The following is a 27,230-nucleotide window of genomic DNA, read 5'->3' as shown; positions in this document are numbered from 1 at the left end:
ATTTGTGGGGAAAAGCAAGTGGGCTCTATATACTAGGATGGGGGCTGCATGTGCCAGTATGGTCATGAGCTGGCACTGCCCTTGGTCAGATATACGAGGACAGTTGAGAGGTGGAATTACACAGGACATATTTCCATGTAGAACACCATGCGACCCTTCCTCCATGACACCCCCAGATGCTTTACTAAGCATCACCAAATACCAAGTATGAGGACCCTCATGGGAAACAGAGAGAGCTCTGCACCCAAGTCTGATTGTAGGAATGAACCCTCAAAGCCCATACTTTCTTTCAAGAGCAAAGTTAGGGAAAGGTACAAAGAGTGGAGAGTGGAAAACATGATGGACACTGAGCTATTAGTGGAACTAGAATTCAGGGCTAAATCATACCAAAACCTTTCAGGATAAGAGAGACCCTGAGCGGCTGTCAGTCTCACTTTCTGAGAATCTCAGAATCTCTGAGTCTGTTAGAGGATGACTGTGCAGTATTTCTTAACATGTTTCAGTCTAGAATGAGGAAATAGGGATGAAAATGGACGGCATTCTAATCTAGCAGTAGGAATTAGTGGATGGAAGGGAGTAGGAACATTCAGATATATGCAATGCCTACTATGTGCTGGGCAGTGTGCTTGGTATTTTCTTCATACCAGCCCTAATATATCTGCATTTTATAGAGGATAAGACTGATGCCGAGTCACATGCTTATGAATAAAAGCCACACTTTAAGAGCAAGTATATTTCACTGCAAAGTCTCCCTATGCTCTTCTCTACACTTACCTTGAATTGCGCGCAAAAAAAATTTTTTTGAAGTTTGCAAAACTGAAAAACAAAAGGTAGGATGAAAGTTTGGAAGTGGTGAAGACTGAGTGGATGGAACAGAGAACTTAAAAAATGAATTCCTAGTTCTACCCAAGAGTTTATGCTCAGGACCTAACAGAGCTATCCCATTCCCTCCACTAGGTTCTGAGGGAACATGTTTTTTGAAAGTTTTCTGTTTTGTGGGCTATCCTGGTAACAGTAGAAAACAGCCTGGCGCTAGGCAAAATGTAGTTTTGGAGGATTCTCCACAAAACTTCCCGCAACATTAGCAACTATTGTAGTGTGGAGGTTTCAGGGTTGGTTACAGTCTGATAGAAGTAGGAAAGGAAAGGATGGCTTCCCTTCTGTTGCTTTGATGTTTTCTTGTTCACAGGAGGCCGATATTTGGAAACATGCTGGGAAGGAGAATTGGGATTTAAATTATAATAACATCTGTAGAAAATAAAATGTCACTAAATTCTTTCAAGAGCCATCCTGGAACAATGCTACAGTGTGTCTGGGGTTGAGTGTGCTACTTAGCCTTTCCTAAATGCTCTCTCTTCCAGGTAAATTACTGGTGAATGAGTAAGCATGTGGAAAAGACTGCCTTATCATCTTATGTTGGTTTTCTTACCTTCGCTCTCTAGGATGTGTTTACTTCTCCTGATCATTTTTCTCTTTGGTCCCAGTCCTTAGAAATTCTGAATGAGGGATCTTGGCTGGCTATGAGCTGGGCAACCAGTTGCTGGCTCTAACACTTCTACGAAGATATTGATTCTTTCTGAGGGAGTTATTTCCCAATCTCATCTCTCCCCTGTGCTTCTCTGGCCCTAAAGCCTGGTGAGGATAACAACGTAGACAGTGATACAGACAAACAATCCCTCAGCTCACCCAGCAGGGGATGAGAAATCAATGAGAATGTTTTAAAATGTAAACTCTGAATGATGGAGGGGAAGAGAGGTAATCTCTAAATAGAAGTGAACCTCTCAAGGCTGCCAAAGTTTTAATGGGCATTTAGTGGTCTTGCTCCTAAAGATCTTGGACAAAGTGCCTTATCACAGTGCTAAGAGCAGCTGGAAGGCAGCTAACTCCTTCTCTACCTGGGTTTCTCTCAGAAGAGACCAGCTGTACCATGATTGGGCCTATCTGGAGTTACAGAGTAACTTTTCTAGCTGTCCCAAAAGAACTCACAGAAACAACCAAATAGGGAAAATAAGTTTCTTTCCTTCAGCAAGTCATAAATTCAGCACTTTTTACTGATTTTTAGTTCTCTCATGGGCTAACCATGGGACTCAAAATCAGAAGACTTGGTTTGAAATGTCAGCTTTGCCAATCATCACCACTCAAAGCTTTCTGAGCCTTGATGTCTCAGTTAATATGAGAATATAATATGTTTGAGGATTAATTGCAAAGAGGATGTGAAAACACATTGAAACAAATTATACACCTTTCTAATACAAGGTGCTATTATATTCCCTACCATGTCTTGAAATCTGCTTCCTTGGTAAAGAGGTGCTAGCTTTATCACCCCTTGTTCACCTAACAGATTGAATGGAGCTACTTTGCATTTATCTGCTTTTACCCGTTTGACTAAAAATCTGTATGAGTCTACAAGGTGTACGATGCAAACTGCAGCATGCTGGGCTTGTGCTATGAAGTCCAAGCTTTTACCATAGATTATTTCTATTTATTTAATTTTTAAAAGATTTTATTTATTTATTTGAGAGAGTCTACGAGCAAGGGAAGCAGCAGAAGGAGAGGGAGAAGCAAGCTCCCCACTGAGCAGGAGCCCGATGCAGGGCTCAATCCCAGGACCTTGGGATCATCATCTGAGCTAAAGGCAAATGCTTAACCAACTGAGCCATGCAGGTGCCCCTTACCATAGATTATTAAGTCATTAGTTTCTTTTTAATGGTATTGTCCAGATAGTATTAGCATAGTGGTTGAGGGAACAGGCTGGATTCTAATTCTAGTTCTGTATCTTTCTAGGTGTATAAAATTGGGCAAGATATCTCATGCCTATAAGCCTCAGTATACTCATTGTGAAATAGGAGTAAGTGTAAAGAATACATGAGATAATTTATGTAAAGGGCCCGCATAGAGTATTGTCTTCAATAAATAACAGATCAAAATAATAAATAAATAACAGATAATTTTAATCATCTCTGGGAAAATGTGGAGGATTTAACTAAATGAAAGAGAAGATTCTGACAACAACAGCAAATAATAATTCCTTACTGTGTTCAATATATCTTAAACATAGTATCAGGGACTTTATTGAATTATTTAATCTTTGCAGTATTTATGAAGTAGGCATTCTTTTCATTTTAAAGATAAAGAGAATGATATCCAGAGAAGAGAATATTAACTTTCTGGAGAGTTTTCAGTACTAATCTTTCCCTAGGTTCCTTTCTCTCATTTCTTCCTGCTTATTTCTATGTACTAACAATCCCATTCTGAGAGAATCCTATTGCATCATCTGTTTGTTTCTTGTCTCTCTCATCTGTAGAATGATGGCTTCTTGAGGATCCCTGCCCTACCCAATATGCAAGGAGCAACATGAACATCTGGCACCTAGTAGGTGCTGAATGTATTTATATATTCAAGAAATGAATGAATGAATGACAATTCACTAATGCTACCCTACATATTGCTTCTTCCATGTAGTTCCATGTGGTTGTTTGGTACTTCCAGTCCTAATCACAAATGCCATTATTATTTTGGGTCTGATTTCTTTTCTGATATGTAAGATCTTGATGGCAAGAATACTGTGTACTGCATATTTTTATCTCAAGCCCCTGAATCAAGGTTTGGCATTAAAAAAATGCTTTAAAGTTAACAATTAAAATCAATGTGAAAAGATTCAGTCTCAAGATGGGGCATGATAGATCAGACTGGAATCATGATGAAGAAAATTTTCTGGGAAACAGCTTGTTATTCTGTAGAAATAAATAATTGTTGGATATAATGTTATGAAGAACTTAGGAAATGTGAAGAACTAAAGAGATGCTAAGTCAATATGATTTATGCTGAGGTCATTTCCCATTACTGATGTTGATTGATAGTGTATTAATATATACCAAAGTGGGGTTTGTCTTTAAAAGATACAAACCCACTCTGACAGTCATTCTTCTCTGTCTGCTGTCACATCTAGTCATGTGTGGTTTCTGTCCCTCATGAAGCTGTAGAAAACCATTTTTCTGGATGTCACTCTGCATCTTAAATTTGTATTTTTAGAGCCCATTGAAATCAAGGATTCTCCCATATAATGGGCAAAGTATTTTCTTCAGGGGATAAAGAGCCAAGATGACATTAGGGAATACACTAGCTACTAATTTAGGCTGCCTGCGATAAGCTTGAACCTTCCTGTTTTCGGTGATTTTGAGATAATTCTTGTTTTCGTTATATTGATTTAATATGTATTTTAATTTATTTCCCACACACCTACCACATACCTGTACTGAGTATATATTTTCACAAATAAACCTTTTTTTTAAAGATTTTATTTATTTATTCATAGAGACAGAGAGACACAGGCAGAGAGACACAGGCAGAGGGAGAAGCAGGCTCCATGCAGGGAGCCTGAGGTGGGACTCAATCCAGGGTCTCCAGGATCATGCCCTGGGCTGCAGGCGGTGCTAAACCGCTGCGCCACCGGGGCTGCCCCACAAATAAACTTTTAAATACGAATAGTTCAAGGGTCAGCAAACCTTGACTATAAGGAGCCAAATGGTAAGTATTTTAGCCTTTAGGGGTCCCATAGTCTCTGTCATAACTATTCAACTCTGCCACTGTACTATGAGAGCAGCCACAAACAACACATGGATGTATAGGCATGGCTGTGAAGGTTAGCTAGAAAAACAAGCAGGGGAGCTGGATTTGGCCCATGACCATAGCTTGCCAACCAATGGAATAGTCTAATACTTCTGGTAAAGCAGATAAATGTCATATAACTTATTTCAAACTACTATGGTGATTTATGGCTAATTTCTTCAAATTATTCATCTAAATATGAACAGATCCTCTGAGAAATATCAAATAATGCTGGCTCTCAGCTTGTGGGCCAAAGTTTTGGTTTTGTTCTTTTTTATTTTTTAAGATTTTATTTATCCATGAGAGACACACACACACACACAGAGAGAGAGAGAGAGAGAGAAGCAGAGACATAGGCAGAGAGAGAGAAGCAGAAGCCCTGCGGGCAGCCTGATGCAGGACTTGATCCTGTGAGCCAGGATCACAACATGAGCCGAAGGCAGATGCTCAGCTGCTGAGCCACCCAGGAGCCCCTGGGCCAAAGTTTTGATGGAAAATTTGACTTCTCTTATGGCAGAATTACCTTGAGCATTATCACTCTAAAAAATGTCACCTAAAAAAATTATGCTAATATGGTACTTTTAATAATCCTAGGAGCTACTTTCCCAGAAGATGTGTGCTCTTTGGGGTGATGATTCAAGAATGGTGTAGAAAGCAGTACAGGAGCCAGTTGGAGAGGACGGTGGTGGGTCCTGCTGGCCCAGAGCAAGCCAGTCCCTTGGTTCTCATATCAGACTCTCCTAATTTTCCAATGTCAAATATCCTCTTTTACAGAAGCCACTCTATGCTGGAATCCCAGCTCCAGCACTTAACAGCTGTTGGACTTTGGGCCCGTTTCTATTTCTGAGTCTTAGTTTTCTCTTCAGTAATAATGGTGAAAGAAATTTTACCTGTCTCCCAGAGTTGTGGGGATAAATGAGATGATGTTGATCAAGTGCTTATGTAGTGTTTGGAACATAGTAAATGCTAGAAAAGAAAAGCTAATTTTGAAACTAACAATTAAAATCACTCATTACTTACTGTGCATCAGATCCTGTTCTGTGTTTCATTTACATATTAGCTAATTTAATCTCAACAATAGCATTGTGAGGAAGGTAATACCATTAGCTCCATTTTACAAATGAGAGAACCCATATATACTTACAAGTAGGCACATGCTGGGATTTGATCCAGACAGTTTGCCCCCATCTGTGTTTTAACCACTCTGGCTACCACCAAAAAGATAGAAGTCTCTTGTCCTATCTGTCCCTAAAAAAGGAAACTGTTTCTTATTTCTCAGATGGAACTAGGTAGATGTTGTCATATTTTCTCTTACAAAAATGAAGAGAACCAGCACTGTATATAAGTAAGAGAACATTGTCACAAACCTCTCTCAATCTCTGACCTACCTAGAGGTCTCTATCCCCGCCATAGGAAAAACGTTTCGGTTCTGAATTAGACTGTAGAATGCCTTTTCTTCTAGAAAAAAGTGTTATAAAAGTTAATGAAAGATAATTGAATACTATCACTGCTATACTTCCTGTGCATAAAAGCTAAATGACTTCTGTAGGCTGGCATGGTATTTTAACATTTCATTAATGGGAAAAATCCTGTTGTTTCAGGCATTGATTTATAAATGACATTTGCTGGTGTCTGCATATAGAATCAAAATAACACTGCACTCTGAAAATGGGCTATTTATTTTATATATCTGCTCCCCTATTTAAAACCACCTCCCTCCTATTTCAGTATTTCATATCCTCCTCATCTGCTTAATTTTTCTCCAATATCTGATATACTACTTGTATTTTATATACTGTGTTTATCTATTCTCTGTTTTCCCATTTTCCTTAAAATGTAAGCTCCACAAGACAAGGATCTTTGTCTCATTTGTTCACTACTGTGTTCCAAAGGTCTAAAACGGTGCCAGGAACACCCAAGCAGGTGTTCAGCACATTTTGTGCAATACACGAATCACTGTAATCGTCATATGTATATATATATGAGATATGTACCTCATCTCTGAGTTACTAGCACTGTGGGCAAGTGCATGAGGGAGCAGAGTGTAACGTTACTGTCAGAGGCTTTGGATTAGATGCTAGGATTAGATCCCTTGTTCTTCCATTTCTTGATTGGATGACTTTGAGGTTAATGCTGTTAACTCTCAGACTCCTCATCTTTAAAACTGAGATGATAACTTATACCCATGTTCAGGTACAAATGTGATGATGTGCAAAAATCCCTGAGCACCATACCTAGCACACGGTACGAGCTCAGTAATACTAGCCGTCTGGAAGGTGAGCACATGACTACCAGCCATGTAAGTGGGACATACTGTTTTCTGGGTTAGGTTACACTGGTGGGAGGGAGACCAGACAAGTAACCTGATGCATGATATTGACTAAAGAATCTAAGCTAGAATATTTAAACAGTGACTCAAACTGGGATGCAGAGATTTTGAGGATCACTTGGGAAAATTTTTCAAAACACTTCACACTCCTGGGGAGTTGGCGACATTGCCTCCCTTTACAATTTGTGGGAGATGTGCTTCTGTACTGAGGGAACATGTCCTATTCCTCAGGGGCTTTGGAGTAAAATAATAGTTGATAGCAAATTTACAATACATTATTAAGGTGTGATATATTCAAATCTTTCTGATGACTGTAAGCATGGCATATGTATGAAATATTGGCTAGTTAGTACACAGGGAATGAATCTCTGCTCACTAAAGAGGCTTTCGTGCACAGCATTTCCCTAGCATGACTATGTACTGAGATGTTTACTTACTTACATCTTACTTACTGAGATGTTTTACTTCTGTGAAGGTGTTTCTATTGCTCTGTAGGGAAAAATGGTTTTGTGAATTTTATCATAGCTAATTATCATAGTTCAAGTCACCCTTATGATAAATTTTGTTTGTGGAAGAATTCTTTATATTCCTCAGTGTTACTAAAGAACTTGACTCTATCCTTAATACTGAGATCGTATTGGGTCAATTTAGCTGAGGCAGAAAGGTGATCTTGAATAAATACATTTCTAATTACAATAGCTTTATTCTCACTCTTTATGAAAGACAGCAGGATTGTCTGAAAGTGGGCTTACATTTAGGTTTTGGTTTGCAAAAACTAGAGAACCTTCCTCTAATGCTACCAAAATTTCTTAGTGATCATTAAAAATTATTTAAGAAGATTATTCACACTGTCACAGCCCAGAATTTTCTGTCTTCTAACTGGGCATAATAGGAACATGAGTTTTCTTTTAGGACCTCAGTGTTCATGATTAAAAAAATAAATTCAAGACTGTATTTTTTACTTGTGGTATATGCATGGATAATTGTCTGTATCAAAACACGTTTAGGGCACTTGCCTTGGGCTCCGGTCAATGCCAGGGTCCTGGGATCAAACCCCAAGTTGGGCTCCTGCTCAGTGGGGAGTCTGCTTCTCCTTCTACCCTTCTCCCTTGCTCATGATCTCTCTCAAATAAATAAAATTCTTTAAAAAAACATATTTAGGATGAATACAATAAGCCTGATTTGATTTAATAACCATTCTTAATTAATTATTCTGAGGAAATGAGCAGAGTTGGGAAGGAGCCAGTAACAGAAACTATTCATTAGCTTGGTTTTCCACCTGTCTGAAGTTTGGGTCTGCACTGGATTTTGAGTGGCCGACACAGACTCCTTGAGTTGGGAGAGCTCCTCTCAGGAATACACAAACATCGTGTGGGATGTAGTCACTGATAAAGGAAGGGTTATTCTGTGGAACCTCTATGGCTTTTGCCTTTTGTATCTCAAGAGTCTCAGTGAGGCACAGAAACTCCGTGTGCTAGCTTCTGCACGAGAAGGGTCAAGCACCCTCAATTCCGCCCACCCCTGTTTATTAAGAGTGTTTGCACTTCAGAATGCCCTCTTCCTATGAGATAAAGTCAGTAGCAAAGTAAAGTCAAGAACCGTCTGCAAAATGGAGTTATGTTCCTTTTATCAAAGGCTAATTGCTTTTAAGTATGTTCTGGCGTCCTTCAATGATAAGTTAGAAAGAGCCGGGATGTTTAAGGGGAAGGCAAAAGACTGTGAACATCAGACACATCAGCTGAGGGTGCTGATAAAGGAGAGATCTGGCTCAAGATTGTGAGGAAAGAGTTATGGTCCATGAACTGGTCCTATTCACAACTGAGGCTCCTGGCTTCTATGGATTTAGAGGCAGGGCTTCAGATGGAACTTTGTGGCAAATGAAGAAATTTCTGCCCTTGGTAATGCATCAAATCCTATCTATCTTTATCATAAGACCCTTACCTCAATGAAAGGGAATGAAGCACCAAGTGTAAATTGTACTGGTTGTGTGGGGGGTTATTCTTTGTAACAGAAGAGGGAACAATGAAATGGCTCATGTACATATGGCACCACACACATAAAGACCTTCAGGATCAGTGCCTTGGTTGCTCAAACAGAGGGATGGATTTTCCTAATCCATGCTTAAGATATTTATTGGGAATGAATCCCAGAATAGAACCACTACAAAGTGTTTGGGTGTCACTAAGAAATTCAGATTTTCCTGTAATTTACTATTATACCAGTATCTTGTTTCTAAACATGAATGACTTAATCCTGTCATCCTTCTACCTATCATCTACCACTCCTGCTTCTCACAATGAACTGCCGTGCCTCTGTTCATACCCCCTCCCTCTGCCACTGTCTTTTCATTTTTAGTCCATGATTTTCCATTCTGTTTCACCAAGAAGAGAGACCAGTTCGTGAAAGCGAACCACCTCCTGCCCCAGAACCTAAAAATAATCTGCAATCAAGATCATCCTTATCTGTTTTTCTATATCATTTATTCTCTTTAAGTCACTCATTTATCCATTTATCTGACATTGGTGCTTCTATATGCCAGACACTGTGCTAGGTGCTGCAAATGGAATGGTGAATTAGATGCAATCCCAGCTCATAGGTAAGGAAAGAAGTCCTGCCTCCTCTCCAAGATCATGGCTTTGCCTTTGCTCTTGCTGGTATCCCCTCGTGCCTCCTGTGGGATGGACCCAGCCCTATCAACAGTGAGTCTGGCTCGTGTATCTGCAAGTAATTCCTCCCACGCTGCTCGCTCTTTCCATCAGGATTTTAAAGCTTCAGGTTTCTCCTGTCTTACGCAGGAAACAAAATAAAATAAAATATTCTGACTTTTTTTTCTCCCTTTCATTACTGTACACTCCCCACTTACCCCTCTATCTCACAAACAAATTTGTTAAAAGTTGTCTACTCTTACTCTCTGCCCGGTTTCCTGCTGCCCGCCCCCTCCAATCCATTCATTCACAACTTCATAAAATCTAACGTAGTCCCTCTAACACTTTATGGGAATTGTACTCACAAGGGCTGCCAATGCCTGCTTTGGATGGTTTTTCAGTTATCTTTACCTCTTTCTATTGACCTCTATGGAAAGTCTCCTCCTTTGTTTTTTGTAACTCTACTTTCTCCTGGCTTTCTTTCTCCCCCCTCTGGTAATTCCTTTTATTTATTTTTTATTTTATTTATTCCTTTTATTTGTCTATTTTATGGGCTCTTCATCTCATTATCCCCAGAATTCTAGCTCCTCCAGGGTTTCTTTTCTATTCCACAAAACTTCCCCCAATAACCATGTCTACCCCAGAGTCCCCAGCAAACCATCTGCATAGTGACTGCTCCAAATCTGTATCTCCAGTCCAGGTGTTTCTTATAAGCCCTAAATCTGTATTTTAAACTGTACCTTTGTATTTTCTAGACACTTCAAATGCAACATGGGCAAAGCTGAACTTAATATGCTCACTGCCCTGAAATGTGTTCCTCCACCAATGTCCTCATTCAGGCAAATTACACTATCCAATTAATAATAATAGTACCTAGTGTTTATTGTTTCCATGTTCCAGGCACCATGCATGATGCCTTATATGGATTTTAGCACTAAATCCTAATAATTACCTTGAAAGATAGGTCCATTGTTAGCATCCCTTTTATAGACACACAAAATGAGTCAAATTAACTGGCTCACATCACATAGTGGCCAACCCTGGTTCTGTTGTGAGGCATAAGACTCTAGAATGCAGAATCTCAACCATCACACCACTTTCTCAATGGCTCAAGTAACTTATCTTTGATTCCCTTCTCTCCCCCTTTCTGTACATCTACTCATACCAAGTCTATTGATTAGATCCCAAATGTATCTCTTTCTAGTCTTACTGCCATTGACTTCATTATGTGAAGCCTTTGCAGAATCATCCAGATTATTTTTTCCCTATTGTTGCAGTCCTTTTCTAACAAATGCCTTTACTTTGGTCCAGTCCTTTGCCTACATGAAGACAGTGATCTTCCTCAAGCACAGATCTGATTAAAATATGCCTCACCTTGCAATCTTCCAGAGACTTTACATAGCCCTTAGAATACTGTACAAATCCCTCAGTATCCTAGCTAAAGACTTTGCTTCCTGATCCCTGCCTGTCTCATCATTCTCAGCTTTTGTTGTCTAGTCTTAATGGGCTATGTGCACTTCTCGGACAGATGGTTCTCCTTTCTGGGCCCCTGGCCTTTCCCTGTATAGTTTCCACTGCATAAACCATTTTCATTCCCTTCTTTACCTACAAAATTTCTATTAATTTGCAAGGTGAAGCTTAGGAATTCTCTTTCAGAAAGCCTTTTTGATGCCCATCTGTCGCCAAGCCATCTAGGTCAGTAGAACTAAAAGTACACCACTCTGTGCTTTTTTTGATGATCATACTTATTCCTTTACAGTTGTAATTATCAGTTTCCTTTCCTGTGTTTCCTATTAGACTGTCAACTTTTTGTGAGCAGGAGTTCTAACTTGTTCACGTTTGTATCCTAGTACATAACCCAGTGCCTGATACATAGTAGGTTTTCAAAGAAATCATAGATGAGTAGGGGCAAATCTGTCCTTACCTCCACGATTTTCCCATTTCCTATAATAACACATTGAAAGGATTGTAATAATTCAACCAGGATAATACTTCCACTGTGCACAGAGTTGGTTTATACAAAAGTATTGACTTGATTGCTCTTAATTGATTAACAGAGAAATAGCTGGAGATCCATCCTAGCACTTTATAATCTCTAGTTTACTATTTCTGTAAATTTACCCTGAATTGGAGCCTATTCCCATCCTTCCTTGTAGAGCAGAAAAATCTATCAGCGCACATTTTTTTCTCCTGCCCTCTCCCACCCACATGCGTGATCTTTCAAATGTTTGCCAAGTAGAATCAGTCACAAAGCTGAACTCCCATCAGAGGAAGCATGGGAGGGTGTCCGTCCAGCACGTTGCTGGAGGCTCCAGTTACTTGACTTTACAAATGATCTTTAAAAATTCATGGGATGCTCTGCACTTGCCCGGCCTCTGTTCTCTCTCACTCTCATGGTGGGTCTCCTTCTCTATGCTAAGAGCTGCTGCCTGCAGAAAATCTGCCAAGTTCTCCTAAGCCATAAATTCTGTTCAAACTCAAACAATGAAGGCACAGAACAGAGAGGCACAGGATGCTTTACCTACTTGCAATTACTCTGCGATTATGCTCAGGCGAACTATCCTACAGGTACAGGATAAGAGTCACCAGTGCTGTTTATGAAAGGTCACAGTATTTTCTTTTCCAGAATGATTTTATCTATTTTTATTACAATTGAATAGGGCTGTCAGGTGTTTTGCATTATTCATTCTATTTCGTGTGCACCCTTAGCCTTGTTCAATTTTCAGAGCGAATTTAATTTGTGGCTTAAGTTCTTCTCGTGCACCTTGCATGCAGTTCTGAAGAGCTGTGTTCAACCCTAGTGGCAAGGCCAGGACTTCAGTTTTAGATAAATCCACTTACTCCTTCAACCAAAACTTGTGTCTCCTTGAACCTTCTCTCTCTCCTTGGCTCATTCTTCTTTCTTTATTTTCCCTCCCAACTGGAGGGAAAGCATCAACTAAAACTCTGTCTTTGGCCCTTTGGCTATGTTCCAAGAGGGGAAACTAGGTCTTTTAACTTTAGCAAAGACTCCAGTCCTCTTCCAGCCTCCTAATTATAAAGATTCCTCCAGAACTCAGTTTTTGTCAGCTGTCCTCTTTTCAGATTCAACCCTAATTATACTTTCTTTCCATTATTTTAATGAGCCCCAAAGGCATGTATCTTATCCTGACCACTCATCTTACAATGTAGATTGTTCTAGATCCCAAAGGCTTACAACCTAAATGTTCAAATCCTCTTCTACTGAATATGTCTGACAGTGCTTTTGGCATTTTTCCCTCCACATTTCTCTCAACAATTCCACCATTTGCAGTCTCCTGAAAAGAACTGCTAGAGTCATGCTTGACGCTTTCATCTTCCTCATTCCTTGCACCCGGTCTTTACTATTATTTATCAGTATGTCCCTAGGTGCCATGGCAGGCACCATGGACCACAAACCAAATGGGATAATGTTGCCACCACTGTGGGATGCAAGATCTAGTGGGAGAGACATTTGAGCAAAGTATTAGAGCAAGTGGTGTGCTGTACAGATGGGAGAACAGAATACTGCCCAGGGGAGGGAGAAGCACCAGCCACTGCTGCTAGTGGGCTTTGGTTGTAGGTGACAGGTCCAAGGAGGGGCTGCAGAACCCTGGCAGTAAGGGGAGTGTACCCTGGCGTGGACACATTATGAAGTGGGGCCAGTTTAGGAAACTGCTTGTGGAACGGTATGGGTGTGCTTGTGCTGGGGGACAGGGAGAAGGTGGGCTTGAGGGAGTAAGCAGGGAGCAACCCCGGGTGCCCCAGGATGCCATGCTAACAATGTGGTGTTTATACCTGGAAGACATATATGGTTATTGGCAATTCCAGGTGTCTTAGCGGTGTTATCAAATGTGCACTGTATAGGATCCTAGCAGCACTTTGTGGGGTGAACTGGAGGAGGGTGATGAAGGACTCCAGGAAGCCTGGGTAATAGGTCAGCAAGGCAGGGGTGGGCCTCCCGGTCGACAGCGCAGAGGGCTGAGGAGACACAGGTGCCAAGGAAGGAGCCCTAGGAAGGAGAGGTTGACACCAGAGCACTTTCCGTGCAAAACATTCCTGGTATAATGGCTTAAGGAGAGCTGGGAGCTTTGAAATAGGCATTTGTAGCATGTAAAGAAGGAACTGCTTAGAGTCCTGCAAAGGGCCACACAGAGGTCACCAGTGGGAACTCCAAGGGTGATGCAGCTGCCGGGTACCGCGTGCCACCTTCCCTGGCATCACTGGATGGCAAGCCCGAGAAGCTGGCAGGCCGCAGCTGGTGGCGGTGCGCAGGATTTCTGGTCTCAGTGATCCATTCCCAGCCTGTATGTCCTCCAGATTTACTTCCCTTGTCTCCCTAACATGAACCCTTGGCTCACGTCTGGCTAATCTCATCACTATTCCTCAGACAGAACACGCGTTTTTAAATTCTGGGCTTTTTTCTCCTATTGATGATACATCACATCCTTCCCTTCTCCCTCCTTTATCTGGGATGACCTCTCTTCTCTCCTTCTCTTTAACTAGCCCCCATAAAACCTCTAGATCCCTTTCATCTTACCAGCTCCAGGAAACTTCCTTGAACCTTTACCAATCTCAGCTTTATTTGATTTTCTCTTGCCCTTATGGTTGGAACTGTAAACTCTGGAGCAGAGGAGTGTGGGGTTCAAATCCTGGCTTTGCCACAACTGTTTATGTAACCTAGACCACAACACTTAGCAGCCCCCAAAGCCTTCAAATCCTCTTCTATAATTAGTTACTACTTCTCAGAACTGTTGTGAGAATATAATGAGTCAGTTCACATAAAACAGCACAGAATACACAATAAGTCAGTGACACTTAGTTTCTATGTGTGTGAGTTTTGTATTGCACTTGTATTTCTCTCTGGGCACAAGGTAGGAGCTCAGGAAGTATTTGCTAATTTGATCTCTTTTTAAAACTTTTTTTTAAGGGGGGTTGGTCAGAGGGAGAAGGAAAGAGAATCTTAAGTAGGCTCTATGCCCAGCAAGGAGCCTGATGAGGGGCTCTATTTCACAACACTGAGATCATGATCTGCACTAAAATCAAGTCAGTCCCTTAAACAACTGAGCCTCCCAGGTGCTCCTAATTTGATATGCTGTTAGATGAACTTGGAAGATCTATCTCTATTATAACCTCTAAACTTAGTCTTCTTCAGGAAATAATGACCAGTCCACATTTCTGCTATTTCATGAGTAAGGAGGGAATAAATGCCCTTTAAATATAGCATATAGTTTAAATATATTAAATAAGAATTACTGAATACTTTTTATGAACTAGGCATTTCCTCACAGCAATCTTAATGCTAATGGGAGAGTGGGTCTCATTAGCATCCTATTTTGCGTATGAACAAATTGAAGTATGAAGAAGTAAAATAACTTATCCAAAGTAAAAGAGCTAGGATGTATATTTTTCTGATTCTAGAGCTAATGCTTACCTGCCTTCTAATACATGTCTAATATATGGCACCTCTTGACCCAATTGCAGCCTGAGTTGGAAACTTGAGATTCACAGATAGGTATAGAAGTGTCAAGAGTAGGGAGGGCTTTACAGGTGGGAAAAAAGTTACATGAGCAAGGTTGCAAGATATAAATGAGCCTGGTATGCATGGGAGAACCTGGGAGAACCTTGGTTTACATAAATGACAACTTCTGCTGGTTGAAGGTGTTCTTGTTTCTCATGTTGGCCGGGTAAACGCCCACTTATCATTCTAGAGTAGAAGTGACTCTTACTCTGTTAGGGGCTTGCTTTCTATCTTTAACTACAGCATTTGCCCTTCTCTGTTGCCTCTTCCACACACTGTACAGCCCAACTTTCATTTCCAATTGTGTTTTGTTTTGTTTTTTTACAGATTTTATTTGAGAAGGAGCATGCGCATGAATGGGAGGAGGAGCAGAGGGAGAGGGAGAAGCAGACTCCCCACTGAGCATGGAGACCATGGGGTTCAATCCCAGGACTCTAAGATCATGACCTGAGCCAAAAGCAGATGCTTTACCAACTGAGCCACTCAGGTGCCCCTCCAATTGTTTTCAATGACAATCTTTCACATTTCACTGAAAGTTCCTTAAGATAGTGACTATCGCTGGTTTTTCGCAATGCCTGACTTGAAATTGGCACTCAATAAATGTTTATTGAATTAAAGAAATAATGGATAAACAAAGCCAAAATAATGATGAGAGGGTCAGATGTTAGAGTTTTAAAAGCTAGTCGGAGGAGATTGAGGATATTCTTTTTGAAAGATGATGTGTACAAATTGTTTTAGGAAAATGAGTCACATAGGGGCACTCAGATTTATTCTCATTTTTATACCTCTGCTCATGTTGTTTCTCCTTCCCTGGGTTGCTATTACACTGCCTCTCTGCCCATCCTGTCCAGTGAGCTCTCTCATTACAGAAGGTATTTTAAGGCTTATTGGAAAGCCAACAGAATTTTGTATAAAAAGCAAATTATGATTTGAGTCTGCCATATTTCTAAGTTAGCATGTCCTGTCTGGGAGGGGGAAATCTCCATAAAAGTAAGTCTTTTCTACTCACATAGTCACCATCATACTGGGTAGCTGCTAGTTTGGAGTAGAAAGGGGATTTAAGAGGGATGCTTGGCTGGCTCAGTCAGTGGTGCATGTGACTCTTGATCTCAGGGTTGTGGGTTAGAGCCCCATATTGGGTATAGAGATTACTTAAAATAAAATATTTTTTTAAAAAAATAAGCTTAAAAGGGGATTCAATAAAAGATAAGAAAATTTTAGTTAAAATCAGAGAAGGATACGTCATAAATCAGCAACAATTTTTCATGGAGCAAAATAGTGTTGGAATTGATTGAGCCCCAAAGTAAGTAAGCATGCATATACTCTTATACTTTCATTTATTACATATGTAAAATTATACATCACACACACACTCACACACACAGAGAAGTGTGCTGATAATTACTTAACAATTGGCTCTCCACAGAAAAAGAGGGAGGCGCTGAATTATCATATTTCCTGATTTCTGTAGTCTACAAAACTCCACCCACAGCCAATTTTTAGCAACTAGTGTGACACCACTGAACACAGAGTCAGGAAGAGATGCTAACAACCTGCTCTTCCAAAGCCTATGCTTTAGGCCACAACACACAACTGTGTGTATACATACTTTGGAACGCCCACTATATGCACTAGACACTGCACTGAGGTCACTGAGGATATAAAGTCCAACTCTTAAGGATATTAGCATCAGTGGGAAGACGGACAGATTAACAACTGTGAAACTTCAGAATTACTAAACTAGCAGTATATGCAAGGTATTATGGGAACATAGGTAGAGCACCTCACATACGTAGTTATAGTTAAGGTTTTAGTTATATAAGTCTGCCTGGGAAATTCTGGGAAGCCTTGATGGGGTGCTTGGGGCCATGATTTGATCTGAGACTGGGAAGATAATTGGGAGTTTGCCAGATGAAGGGCATTCTAGCCAAAAGGACATAAAAAGTTCAGAGAACTACAAATAATTCGGTATCACTGTGGCATACCAAGAGAATAAGCAGAGCACACAGGAAGGAGCTGGGATCTTATTTGTTAAAGCTAAGATGCTGAAATTGTAGGCCTCGGAGAACTATACACATCACTTGGATAACATATCTCTGTTAGAGCGGTCCCCTGGTGAGCAGTATACAGAATGACTTGGGGGGAGACTGGAACCGGAACCCAAGCAGCTGCTGAGGTGTGTGCTGAATGACAGCAGGGAGAAGTGGTGAACAAGGACAACAGTGGTGGGAGTGGGGCACAGCAAATAGGAAAGTCATGAGCTAGAATTACTCAGACTTGGGAATATAGGGCAGAAGACACCTTCGAAGGGCTCCCAGATTTCTGGGTTAGGACTATCAGGTAAGAACTGCTTAGGCTTATTTGTGCACATTGCCAACAGTGAGTTCCTCTGCAGACAAAGAGTTCATCTCTGTGTGTCCCTGTGACTTCCATCCTTAGAACAGTGCTAGGTGCTTTTTGGATTGTGAGTGGACATTTCATTAAATTGAGGAGGATATTTCTGCACAATTTTGCTTAATGTTGACCTCCCTCTAGCTTTGTATTTCCCACCCTTCCCCAATTCATAAGGACAAGGTGAGGGAGCCTAAAGACATAGTGCCAGCCACCACACCTTCCTCTATCTGGAACTTAAGATATCTGCTCACAGTTTGAAGAATTCACGAGAGGCTATGTAAAGAAATATAGTTTGTCATTTTCAAGGTTAGCTGATTTTTTTCAAAGATTTTATTAATCTTTGAAATTATTATTTTATTTGAGAGAGAGAGAGAGAGAGAGAGAGAGCATGAGCAGGAGGAGGAGCATGGGAGAGGGAGAAAGCAAACTCTGCACTGAGCAGAGAGCTCAGTGCAGGGCTCGATCCCAGGACTCTTGTGATCATGACTTGAGCCAAAGGCAGACACTTAACCAACTAACCCACCCAGGTGCCTTGTTAGCTAATTTTTTTTTTTTAAGTTTTATTTATTTGAGAGAGAGCACGAGCAGGGGAAGGGGCAGAAAGAGAGGGAGAGAACCTTGAGCAGACTCCCTGCCAAGAGCAGAGCCCAACGTGGGCCTTCATCCCATGACCCTGAGATCATGACCTGAGCTGAAATCAAGAGTCTGACACTGAATCAACTGAGCCACCCAGGCGTGTCTCAAGGTTATCTGATTTTAAGTGTGTGTGTGTGTGTGTGTGTGTGTGTGTGTGTGTGGCCAAATTAAGAATGCTATAGGAGTATAGGTTTCTCCTTTTTTGTAAGCATGTAGGAAAAATTTATTTTTCTCTACTGGTGAAATTATGGCTCAAAGCTGCAAATATAAAACTAGGAATAAACAATGTTCATCTAACCAAGGGACACAAAGCACGTAACTGCAGGGGAATTTCACAGAGTCAGTTGATGGGGTCTGTATAAAGTCTTTCCTTATATAGGATGTGAATGGGAAAATGGAAAGCTATTTTTTGATGATAATAAGCTGGCTCCCTTAGATACCTGTGTGCTAAGTGACAAAAATCACACTTTTTTTCATTCTTAGTGACCTTTATATTGTGAAGGGTATAGCTGAACCTAGACAAATAAATAAAACTATTAGAAATGAAAAATGGATTAAAGTCCCAATAAATTTGAGAAACCTCTGAGTTAGGCCTGATGCTGGAGGGTTTAGTATCACGAATTTGCCTGGTAAGATGAACGAATGATTAAGCTCCCCGTACAACCTAAGGGATTTATCCTCCCAAACACCACCCTACTGCCGGATAGTTTACTGTTATGCCTCCTTTCCCTCCTGTTTTAGTGGGTTTGCCTTGTTTCTTCTTTAAAAAGCAAATAGCACTGGAGGCAAGAGTTGGCAGGAGGGAGGGGGAGAAGAGAAAACATGTATATAAGCCCTTTCTTTATCTCAGTTCTTGATTTTTCAAGAGCCCATTGCACCACTCAATCATGCCTACGGGACTGCCAAAGGGGCCAGAGATCAGTGAGAAGGACAAGCTGGAGGGAGGGGTAGTGGAAAGAACAGACAAGAGGAGAACAAACATGAATTTTGTCACATGCACCTCTTTGTATTTGAACAAAGAGTCTATGAGTAATTGTTATTCATCTTTTATTGATGAGAAAATCAAGCCTAAGAAAAAACTGACTCAATCTTACCCATTTTCTTTTACTTTGCTATTTTCCTTGAGAATATTAATTTCAACATTTTATGTAAAGGCAGGGTATAAATTTTACATACATGTACATATATATATTACTGTAATTATATAAAAAAGACCAAATGAAAACATAAGAAAAAGAATATAAGCAAATGCTAATGAACTGCGGTTTTGGGAGGTAGGTTAAGGGATGCCTTTTTTTCCTTATTCCTAGTTTTCTGTGGTTTTCCATAATACACATGATTGCTTTTATATCGTCATCAGCAGTAACAATAGCAACAGCAACAAAAGGCATGGATTGCTTTAAAAAGAAAAGCTTCTTTTGTTTCTTGGGCGAGCAATGTTCCCCTGTTAAGGTAGAAGGCTTGTAAGAAATTTATGGAAACAAAGACTGGTATTTTAAAGGCTTCTTTAGTCAAATAAAACCCATAATGAAAAATTTGCCATAAACTCATGGAGCTTGTACTTGGACTTTGTTCCACAGTTCTCCCACCAGACAAAAAGGAACTAATTAGGGAGACTCAGTGCAAAAGAAAATTGGTAGTCTGTTCCATACAATATTCTGCACACCCCTACACCCTATGGAAAGCAAATATTTGCATTGAATGTGTGTATGTGTGGTATAGTCTGTTACCAAGATGTTCTTGTGCCTCCAAAATACCAAAGGATCCAATCAATTCCTTTGAAATATACAGTCAATAATAGAGATACGCTCCACACCAATGCCCCACATCGGAATAGACTAAACTGACAGGCTTTTTTGGCACTGTGTGGATAGAACTGAGATGTGACAAATGGGATCATTTAATCTGTATCTCACCAATATCAAAACAACCAATTGTAAAGCAAAAGAGTTAGTCAGATAAATCTTTTGTCTACACAGTTCCAAGCCATTATTTTGAGTAGCTTCTTTCATTCAATTTGCCAAATATTTAGTCAGTTTCCTAAAATATAACTGAATCTCTAAATAATAGGGAAAAAAAGATCTGATCTGGATTTTCCACATGGGGGATACAAGTTAAAAATAAACAAAAATGCACATTTGTCCCTTACATATAAATACTCTTTTATTTCCTTTTTAAATGGAGTCCTCTGAGGCTATGCACATTTGACTTTAATAACTTGGTTAGAAAGATCTGTCCCAGAGAAAATATTTTTTAAAATGTAAATTAATCTTGCCTGAAAGAAAAAAAATGCAGAGGAGATATTGAAATAAAAGACTCTTGGTTATAGGAGGTGGGGGTTTGAACCTTTTGAAGATTTAAGAAAAGAACCATTTTAGAAGAGAAAAATGCCAAATGAAAGGCACATTGATTTTGGACAAAGCTGGCTCCCCTGCACGGTTCTCACTCTGACTCATCAATCAGTGAACTAGTATCTTCTAGGCTCGGAGCCCTGATGCTGTGCTGTCTTCAGCTGGTGCATCTATGATGCTCACACCTCACCCTTTCTTTCTTTGAAACATGTCTCTGGTTCACACTTTCCTTTAAATTCTCCTGATGGAGAATCTTATTACCTCAGGCCTGAACCACTACCGACAATTTCCAAGGTAGCCTTTCTGCCACCAGTCTCCTGCTCTCCAAATGTGTCTCATCCACATATTGATCATCCCCCAAAACATTCTGCTCACTGCTGCTTCCTGCTCACCACCCTCATTATTTGTTGCCCCCGCATGAAGTTAAAACTCCTTTCTCTGTCGGATAGTTGGGATCCTTCACAGCCCCTTCTCTGTCTCTTACACACACACACACACACACACACACACACACACACTCCTATTAGTCCAATCTTTCTTTGTACTGCTCCCAGATACATCACTCATTTTCATCAACCAAATCACTCAACACCATAAAAATCCCACCCATGTGCCCTTCTTTGTCTCCTCTTCAAATATAGAACATTCTCATCCCAACCACGTCCTTTCTGTATGGAGGCTGTCCTCTGGACTTTTACTTTCTAAATCAGCTCCATCCTTTCTGAGCCTTCTCAAATGCCACCTCTTCTATGGAGCCTTCTCTGATTCCTTTAGCCCTACAATTTCCTTTCTCTTCTCTGAATTCCCATCCCACCTGTAATCAAGATTGAATTTTCTGACATATTACTTAATTGCATTTTATTGATTTATATGTCATCGCATGTTTCTCTGCGAGGGCATTACTGGCATTTGTAACAGGGCACTTCATCCATGTGGAGGACTGTCTTGCAAATTTCAGGACATTTAGTGCCCCCTCTCTCTTGAATGCTATTTGACAGTGATAAACCCAAATGCTCTGAATACATTTCCAAATGCCTCAATTACTAAAAGGTTTCTTATTTTTTAAAAAATATTTTATTTACTTATTCTTGAGAGACACAAAGAGAGAGAGGGGCAGAGACACAGGCAGAGGGAGGAAGCAGGCTCCCCACAAGGAGCCCCATGTGGGACTTGATCCAGCATCCTGGGATCATGCCCTGGGCCAAAGGCAGACACTCAACCACTGAGCCACCCAGGCATCCCTAAAAAGTTCCTTAGAGAAGTTCTTCTATCATATACACATCTGTTCAACAACTAGTGTGTTTAAATGGTGAATTCACATACTATTTTAAGGAACAAATATGTATTTTTTCTTACAGTTGCCAACACACTATAAAACTAGGAAGAAGGCTAATTAACAGTCAGGTTTTAATTGCCACTTCATTTCATGAGATGTTTCATTGAACCCTCATAGCAACCCCGGATGCTGCTACTTACCTTCCTTTTCTAGATTAGGAAACTGAGACTCAGAGTTCTGTTCATTAAAGGTCATCCTGTTTGATTAGAACCCTAGCATTTAAGCCCAGGACTGTTTGAAACCAAATCTCTGGCTTTTTCTTCTACTACCGGCCTCTATAAAGAGGTTGTAACAGCTTTGAAATAGGAGTGTGAACATGTAACATAATTAGCAATTTAAAGCACATTATTACTGCTGATAGGTACTAATGACTACAATTGAGAAGGACGCTAAACCAATTTTTTTTAGAATTTATAACAAGAATATAAATTGGAGTCTAATGAACAAATTTACTCACTGACCTTCTTTGCTGCAGACATTAACCCATGGTTGATCTCTAATTGAGATGTACATATTCTTTACTTTCTTACTGTGTTTGTTAATGTTTGTCTTGGCAGATGGTCAACAGATCTCTCTAAATTTCCCTTAATCAAGTTTGGATAATGGATCCAAACATGCCTTGTATTAGGTAACATTGCTAAACCCAAAGCAATAGGGATTGAAGAGCTAGCAATAGTTCTCAGGTCTTCCCTGTCCAGTATCGAGATACCTTTAATAATAAATGTTCTGCAAATCAAATCTCACAGTATCATTTAAAATGTATACTCCCCTTTTAAGTTAGAGTTTCTTATTCATTTCATTTATATCTACAATACCCACACTTATTAGTAAGTAATTTCAGTGCATGCCCATATCTCCAATTAAAATTCTTCATCTATAAGCTAATCTAGAGTTTATGAAGTAATAGCATGTATAATCCACAGGCATACTTTAAAAAGTATGCTCAGTTTCTATCTATGCACACTGGAAGAATTGTATTGCTTGCAGGGGAAAAAAAGAGAGAGAAAGAGCCAGTATTGTCAGTTTCAAGTTTTCTTTTTTCAGCCATGAGAATAAATGTTTACTATGTGTTTATTCTGTTTAGCAAAGAAGGAAAAGGAACTGAAAGCTAAGTTCATTAAATAACTTAGAACAATTGTGTAACTATGGCTGAATATGTACATAACAGTATTTTATTTCTATATTGTCTCATAAACCTCGTCTACTATAACAAAGTTGCACTTCATCCACCAGTAAAACCACTATTCAGCTGTAACCACATCCACATTTGGTGATCTGAAAGCATAAAGTCATTTTTAGTTATGCTTATCAGGAGAAACACAGTTAAAAAAAACCTAATCATTCCTTGTAACAAATGAATTGAGCTTGGTGTTAGCCTTTTTATCACAACATGGCCTGAGCAGAGTGCATTTACAGTTTCTGCGTGCTGGGACACTTTGTAGGTTGCTGGAGGAGCGGGTGATAGAATCGTTCCTCCCTAAAACTAGTAAGTCCAAGACCAGGAGCCCCTCTCAGTTATATACCTCAGTGTGCAGCTGTAGAATGGTAGGAGAAGTTTCATTGTTGCTTTGACTCATCTTTCTCAAACTATCTTATCAAATCTTTGTCATGCCATAGAATTCTTAAAGATATCTAGCTGCTCCCCACAGAAGCCACAAATGGTACAAAAATTTTGATAACATTTCTCAGAGAGTCACAAACTCTTTAAAAGTGGATTTCTAGAATTTCTGTTTATATTCCCTTAATATCTTCACAACACCTACACTGATACCTAATGGTGTGCTGTCACATCTTCCCCACTTATTTTTATTTTTTAAGGATTTATTTATTTATTTATTTATTTATTTATTTATTTATTTGAAAGAGGGAATGAGCAGGGGAGAGGCAGAGGGAGAAACAGACTAGCCACTGACTGGGGATTGATCCCAAGACCCTAAGATCATGACCGAGCTGATGGCAGATGCCCAGGCGCCCTCCCCACCTATTTTTAGATCTTCATTTGTTTTAGAGATGGATTTAATAATGTAAAGCAGAAGCTTACACTGTGAAGCATTTGCATGATTGCATTTTGATTTTGCCATCAGCTAAGTAAGGCAAAGTTGATCCCATCCTGTAAGGAACTCTATCCTACATTTCTTCTGTGGACTTGGTGGCTCACGTTTGCTTACCTGCTTCCTTGAAGATACTGTGCTGTTGAAACATCTATTAGAGGTCTTTGAATTCAAATTCTTGTTCTGATGGGTTGAGTCATTTTTCCATGTCTTAGAATTTTCTTTAGGATCTGAAGGAATGGGATTTAAGAACAGGATCCTAGCTATGAATCCATAGAGGACGGTGGCCAGTATCATTGGCACAACATAAAAGACACCAAAGTCCATTAGGTAAATAGGTGAGTAGTAATTCCTGGAGATCTTGTAGCCACAGGACACCACAATAGCATCTTTGTAAGTGCTAATATTGAGATCCAGCAAGAAGAACCAGAGCATACAGTAAATGGATGTGAAAGCCCAGACAAAGATGATGATCTTTTTGGCTCTGGAAAATGTGCAGAGAAACTGGGCTTTGATGGGGTGACAGATGGCTATGTACCTCTCAATGGTAAAGGCTGTGATTGAACAAGAGGATGCATTAATGCCCAAGTACTGGAGGTAAGTGATGCAGAGGCATCCAACATAGCCGTAGACCCAGGAGCCATAGATACTGTCTGTTATGTTGGGGAGGCCTGCAGCCACCAACACCATGAGGTCGGCTACGGCCAGACTCACCAGGTAGCAGTTTGTGGGGGTCCTCATGTGCTTGGTTCTCATGACCACCAGGACTACCATGATGTTGCCCACGATGCCCAAACCACAAATAATGAGCACAAGCAAGATGGTGACCACTTGGTATTCTAGGGCCACCACTGCTCTTGGCTGAAGCTGTGTTTGGTTCAGTTCACTTACGGTCTGGTTTTCCATCTTTACCGACTTGAAGTTTCTCTGAAACACTTCTCAAAACATCCTCTTCCCGGCGGCCTGCTTTTATCTCTGCGGTTCTCTCTCCCTGAGAAGAGTCACAGTCCAAAGTCATTCACAGCGTCACCATTTCAAAGGCAGCCAGTCACTGTGAGGCCCCTCTCTGTTCCTCTGCTTTCCCCTCCACCTCCCCGATACTGGGTCGCCAGTAACCGGGCTCACGGGCGCTTCTGGAAACTCTCTTCAGTCCAACTGTCCTGTAGGATGGAGGAACTGTTTCTGACCAGCTTAACTAGAGGCACCTGTTTCCTCTTGCGGGGGGGGGGGGGGGGGACACCTAAGAGAAACCGAGGAAGCTCCCTCTTTTGCAAGAGCTCCCGGAAGGAAAAACGAAATATGTGCTCGCTGAGAGCTGAAAGATACAGAGAAACCTCTCCGATGCTCGGGAAAGTGCAAAGAAGTAAAAGGGACCAGGGACGGGGAAAGCCCGGAGGCTCGAGGATGAAGCTTCGTAGCAAAGTAGCGTTTGCCCCCTTTGCTCTCGGGAGGGGCGGGGGGATCCCCGGCTGCAAAACCGCCAGTGGGGGCTGTGGCCGTTCCCGCTGCCCCCCGCCCGCCCTCCCCGAGAGGGGCCGGTTTCTTCTCTTACCTTTCGGTCCGCGGCGCTCGCTGCCTTGCGCTCTCCTCTCCGGGCGGGCGAGGCCGGACTAAGCGCAAGTTTGCGGCCCCGCGGGGGGAGGTCTGCTCGGCTCGCTCGGCGCCCGGACCGCGGCCCCGCGAAGCCCTCGCGCCGCAGCCCAGCGCCGCCCGAGCGCACAGCCGCAGCCGCAGCCGCAGCCGCAGCGGGAGCGGGAGCCGGAGCGGGAGCGGGAGGAGCCGGAGGAGCCGGAGGAGCCGGAGGAGCCGGAGGAGCCGGAGCGCGAGCCGCGCCCGGGCAGCCGCGGGGCCGTCGGGTCCTGGGGCGGCCCCTGACCGGCGCCCCCGCCGCGCGCCCCGCACCCCGCACGCCCAGCCGCCCGCAGGGCCTCCCGCTCCCGCACCCGCTCCCGCTCCCGCACCTCCTCCCCCGGGAGGATTTCCTCTTCCAGGTGCCGCCGACCCCCGCCTGGCTCTGGAGGGTGCGGATCGCAAGCAGGGGCGCCGCAGGCAGCGGGGGTGGGGGCTGGCTTCTAGCCCAAGTGCGGCGGGAACTCCGGGACCCCAGCGCCCCGACTGCCTGGGTGATAGGACTTTGGGGAGAGCAGATCCTGCTCCGCCCAGACGCGGCCCTGAAGCTTGAAATAGCTGCGTGAACTGCAATCAACTTCTTTCTCTACGATGGAAACCCTTGAACCATTGCTCCAGTGAACCTGTGAAACTGGCTCCCCCTCCCCTGTTACATGAACGGAAAAATGAGTGAAAATGGCTATTAAAGCATTTCAGCGGCAATCTTCTGAGGCTCATAAAAATTATTTTTCTGACAATTGATTCAGCTGAGAATATTGACTTAAGGCTGCGGACGGTCCGTTAAGTTTGGTTTTCAACTCTGGTTCCGCACAGCTTAAGAGGATCTCTCCACCTTTCTGGGCGGTCTCCGCTCTCCACCCGCCTCCCTGTACCAGCCACATATACCACCCAGCTATGTTTGGTGTCCACTTATTTCCAGGTGAAAACACACCCAGTGGAAATCTAGGCCAGGGCCACTGTGGCACCACAGCTCTGAGATGAAACTTCATGGATGCATCTTTTTCAAAAATGTGTACTTAAGCTTAATTTCTTTCTTTAAAGTGGTCCGCAGGCAGATCCTTACAGTTTTCTCTATTTTAAGATGTTTAGATGCTCTTCCTTCTAGATGTCGATAGAAGTGTACAATTTTGAGTATATGCAACCATGGGGATATCTAAACCATGTTCATGGCTAGGTCCCAACAAGATGAACATAAAGCTCTGGATCATATTGAGTAATTCCACCCTCTGAACCGCCGAATGCTCCTTGACTCTCTACTTCTCTTTTCAAATCATCCTATGACCAATGAACCACCCATGACCCAGATTCAGCTTTGAGACATTTATTGTTTGGTTTGTACAGTGTAGGCTCAAGTGTGATTGAAAATAATTTGATTATTGTCTACTTTTCAAAATCGGGAGATTGTATACTAAATCTGAATTTCTGCCTCTTATAAAGATTAGAAAGATCTGGCAATCCTGGGCCTCTCTCTATTCCTTAATAGAAATAATCACCTGAAGTTGAGTTGTGGCTATGGGCAGCAGTTTGCGGGGGTCCTTCACGCAGGGTGCACCTGCTTCCATTTCCTCACCCCACACTTCCTCCCTTTTGTCTGCCACACATGCCAGCCTCCCTCAGCCATCACACATTCCGGCCTCTGCAACCAACTGAGTCTTGGTTGCTTATCACATGCAAGCTCCTCAGAGAGACAGTGGAGTTACCAGCCAAATGCACATTCTTTCACCCCGAGTAGG

The 27,230-nt window shown here is 41.6% G+C and overlaps 1 protein-coding gene across 2 annotated transcripts in view; it reads right to left on the bottom strand.

The window, feature by feature from the left end:
- TRHR (thyrotropin releasing hormone receptor) overlaps positions 1 to 25,542 on the bottom strand; it is a 39,042-nt gene extending 13,500 nt beyond the window's left edge. The window contains exons 1-2 of one of the 2 annotated variants that reach the window (XM_025450847.3): positions 25,421 to 25,542; positions 23,986 to 25,028 (exon numbers count right to left, since the gene is read on the bottom strand). In XM_025450847.3, coding sequence (XP_025306632.1) covers positions 23,986 to 24,774 — 789 coding nt within the window. In that variant the 5' untranslated portion in view covers positions 24,775 to 25,028; positions 25,421 to 25,542. The remainder of the gene's footprint in view (positions 1 to 23,985; positions 25,029 to 25,420) is intronic. The other variant, XM_025450849.3, reaches the window with a different exon arrangement.
- Positions 25,543 to 27,230: the final 1,688 nt, after the last annotated feature.

This window comes from Canis lupus, chromosome 13 (genome assembly GCF_003254725.2).
Source record: "Canis lupus dingo isolate Sandy chromosome 13, ASM325472v2, whole genome shotgun sequence".
Classification (NCBI taxonomy): Eukaryota; Metazoa; Chordata; class Mammalia; order Carnivora; family Canidae; genus Canis; species Canis lupus.
This window is presented reverse-complemented; position numbering and strand designations above follow the sequence as displayed.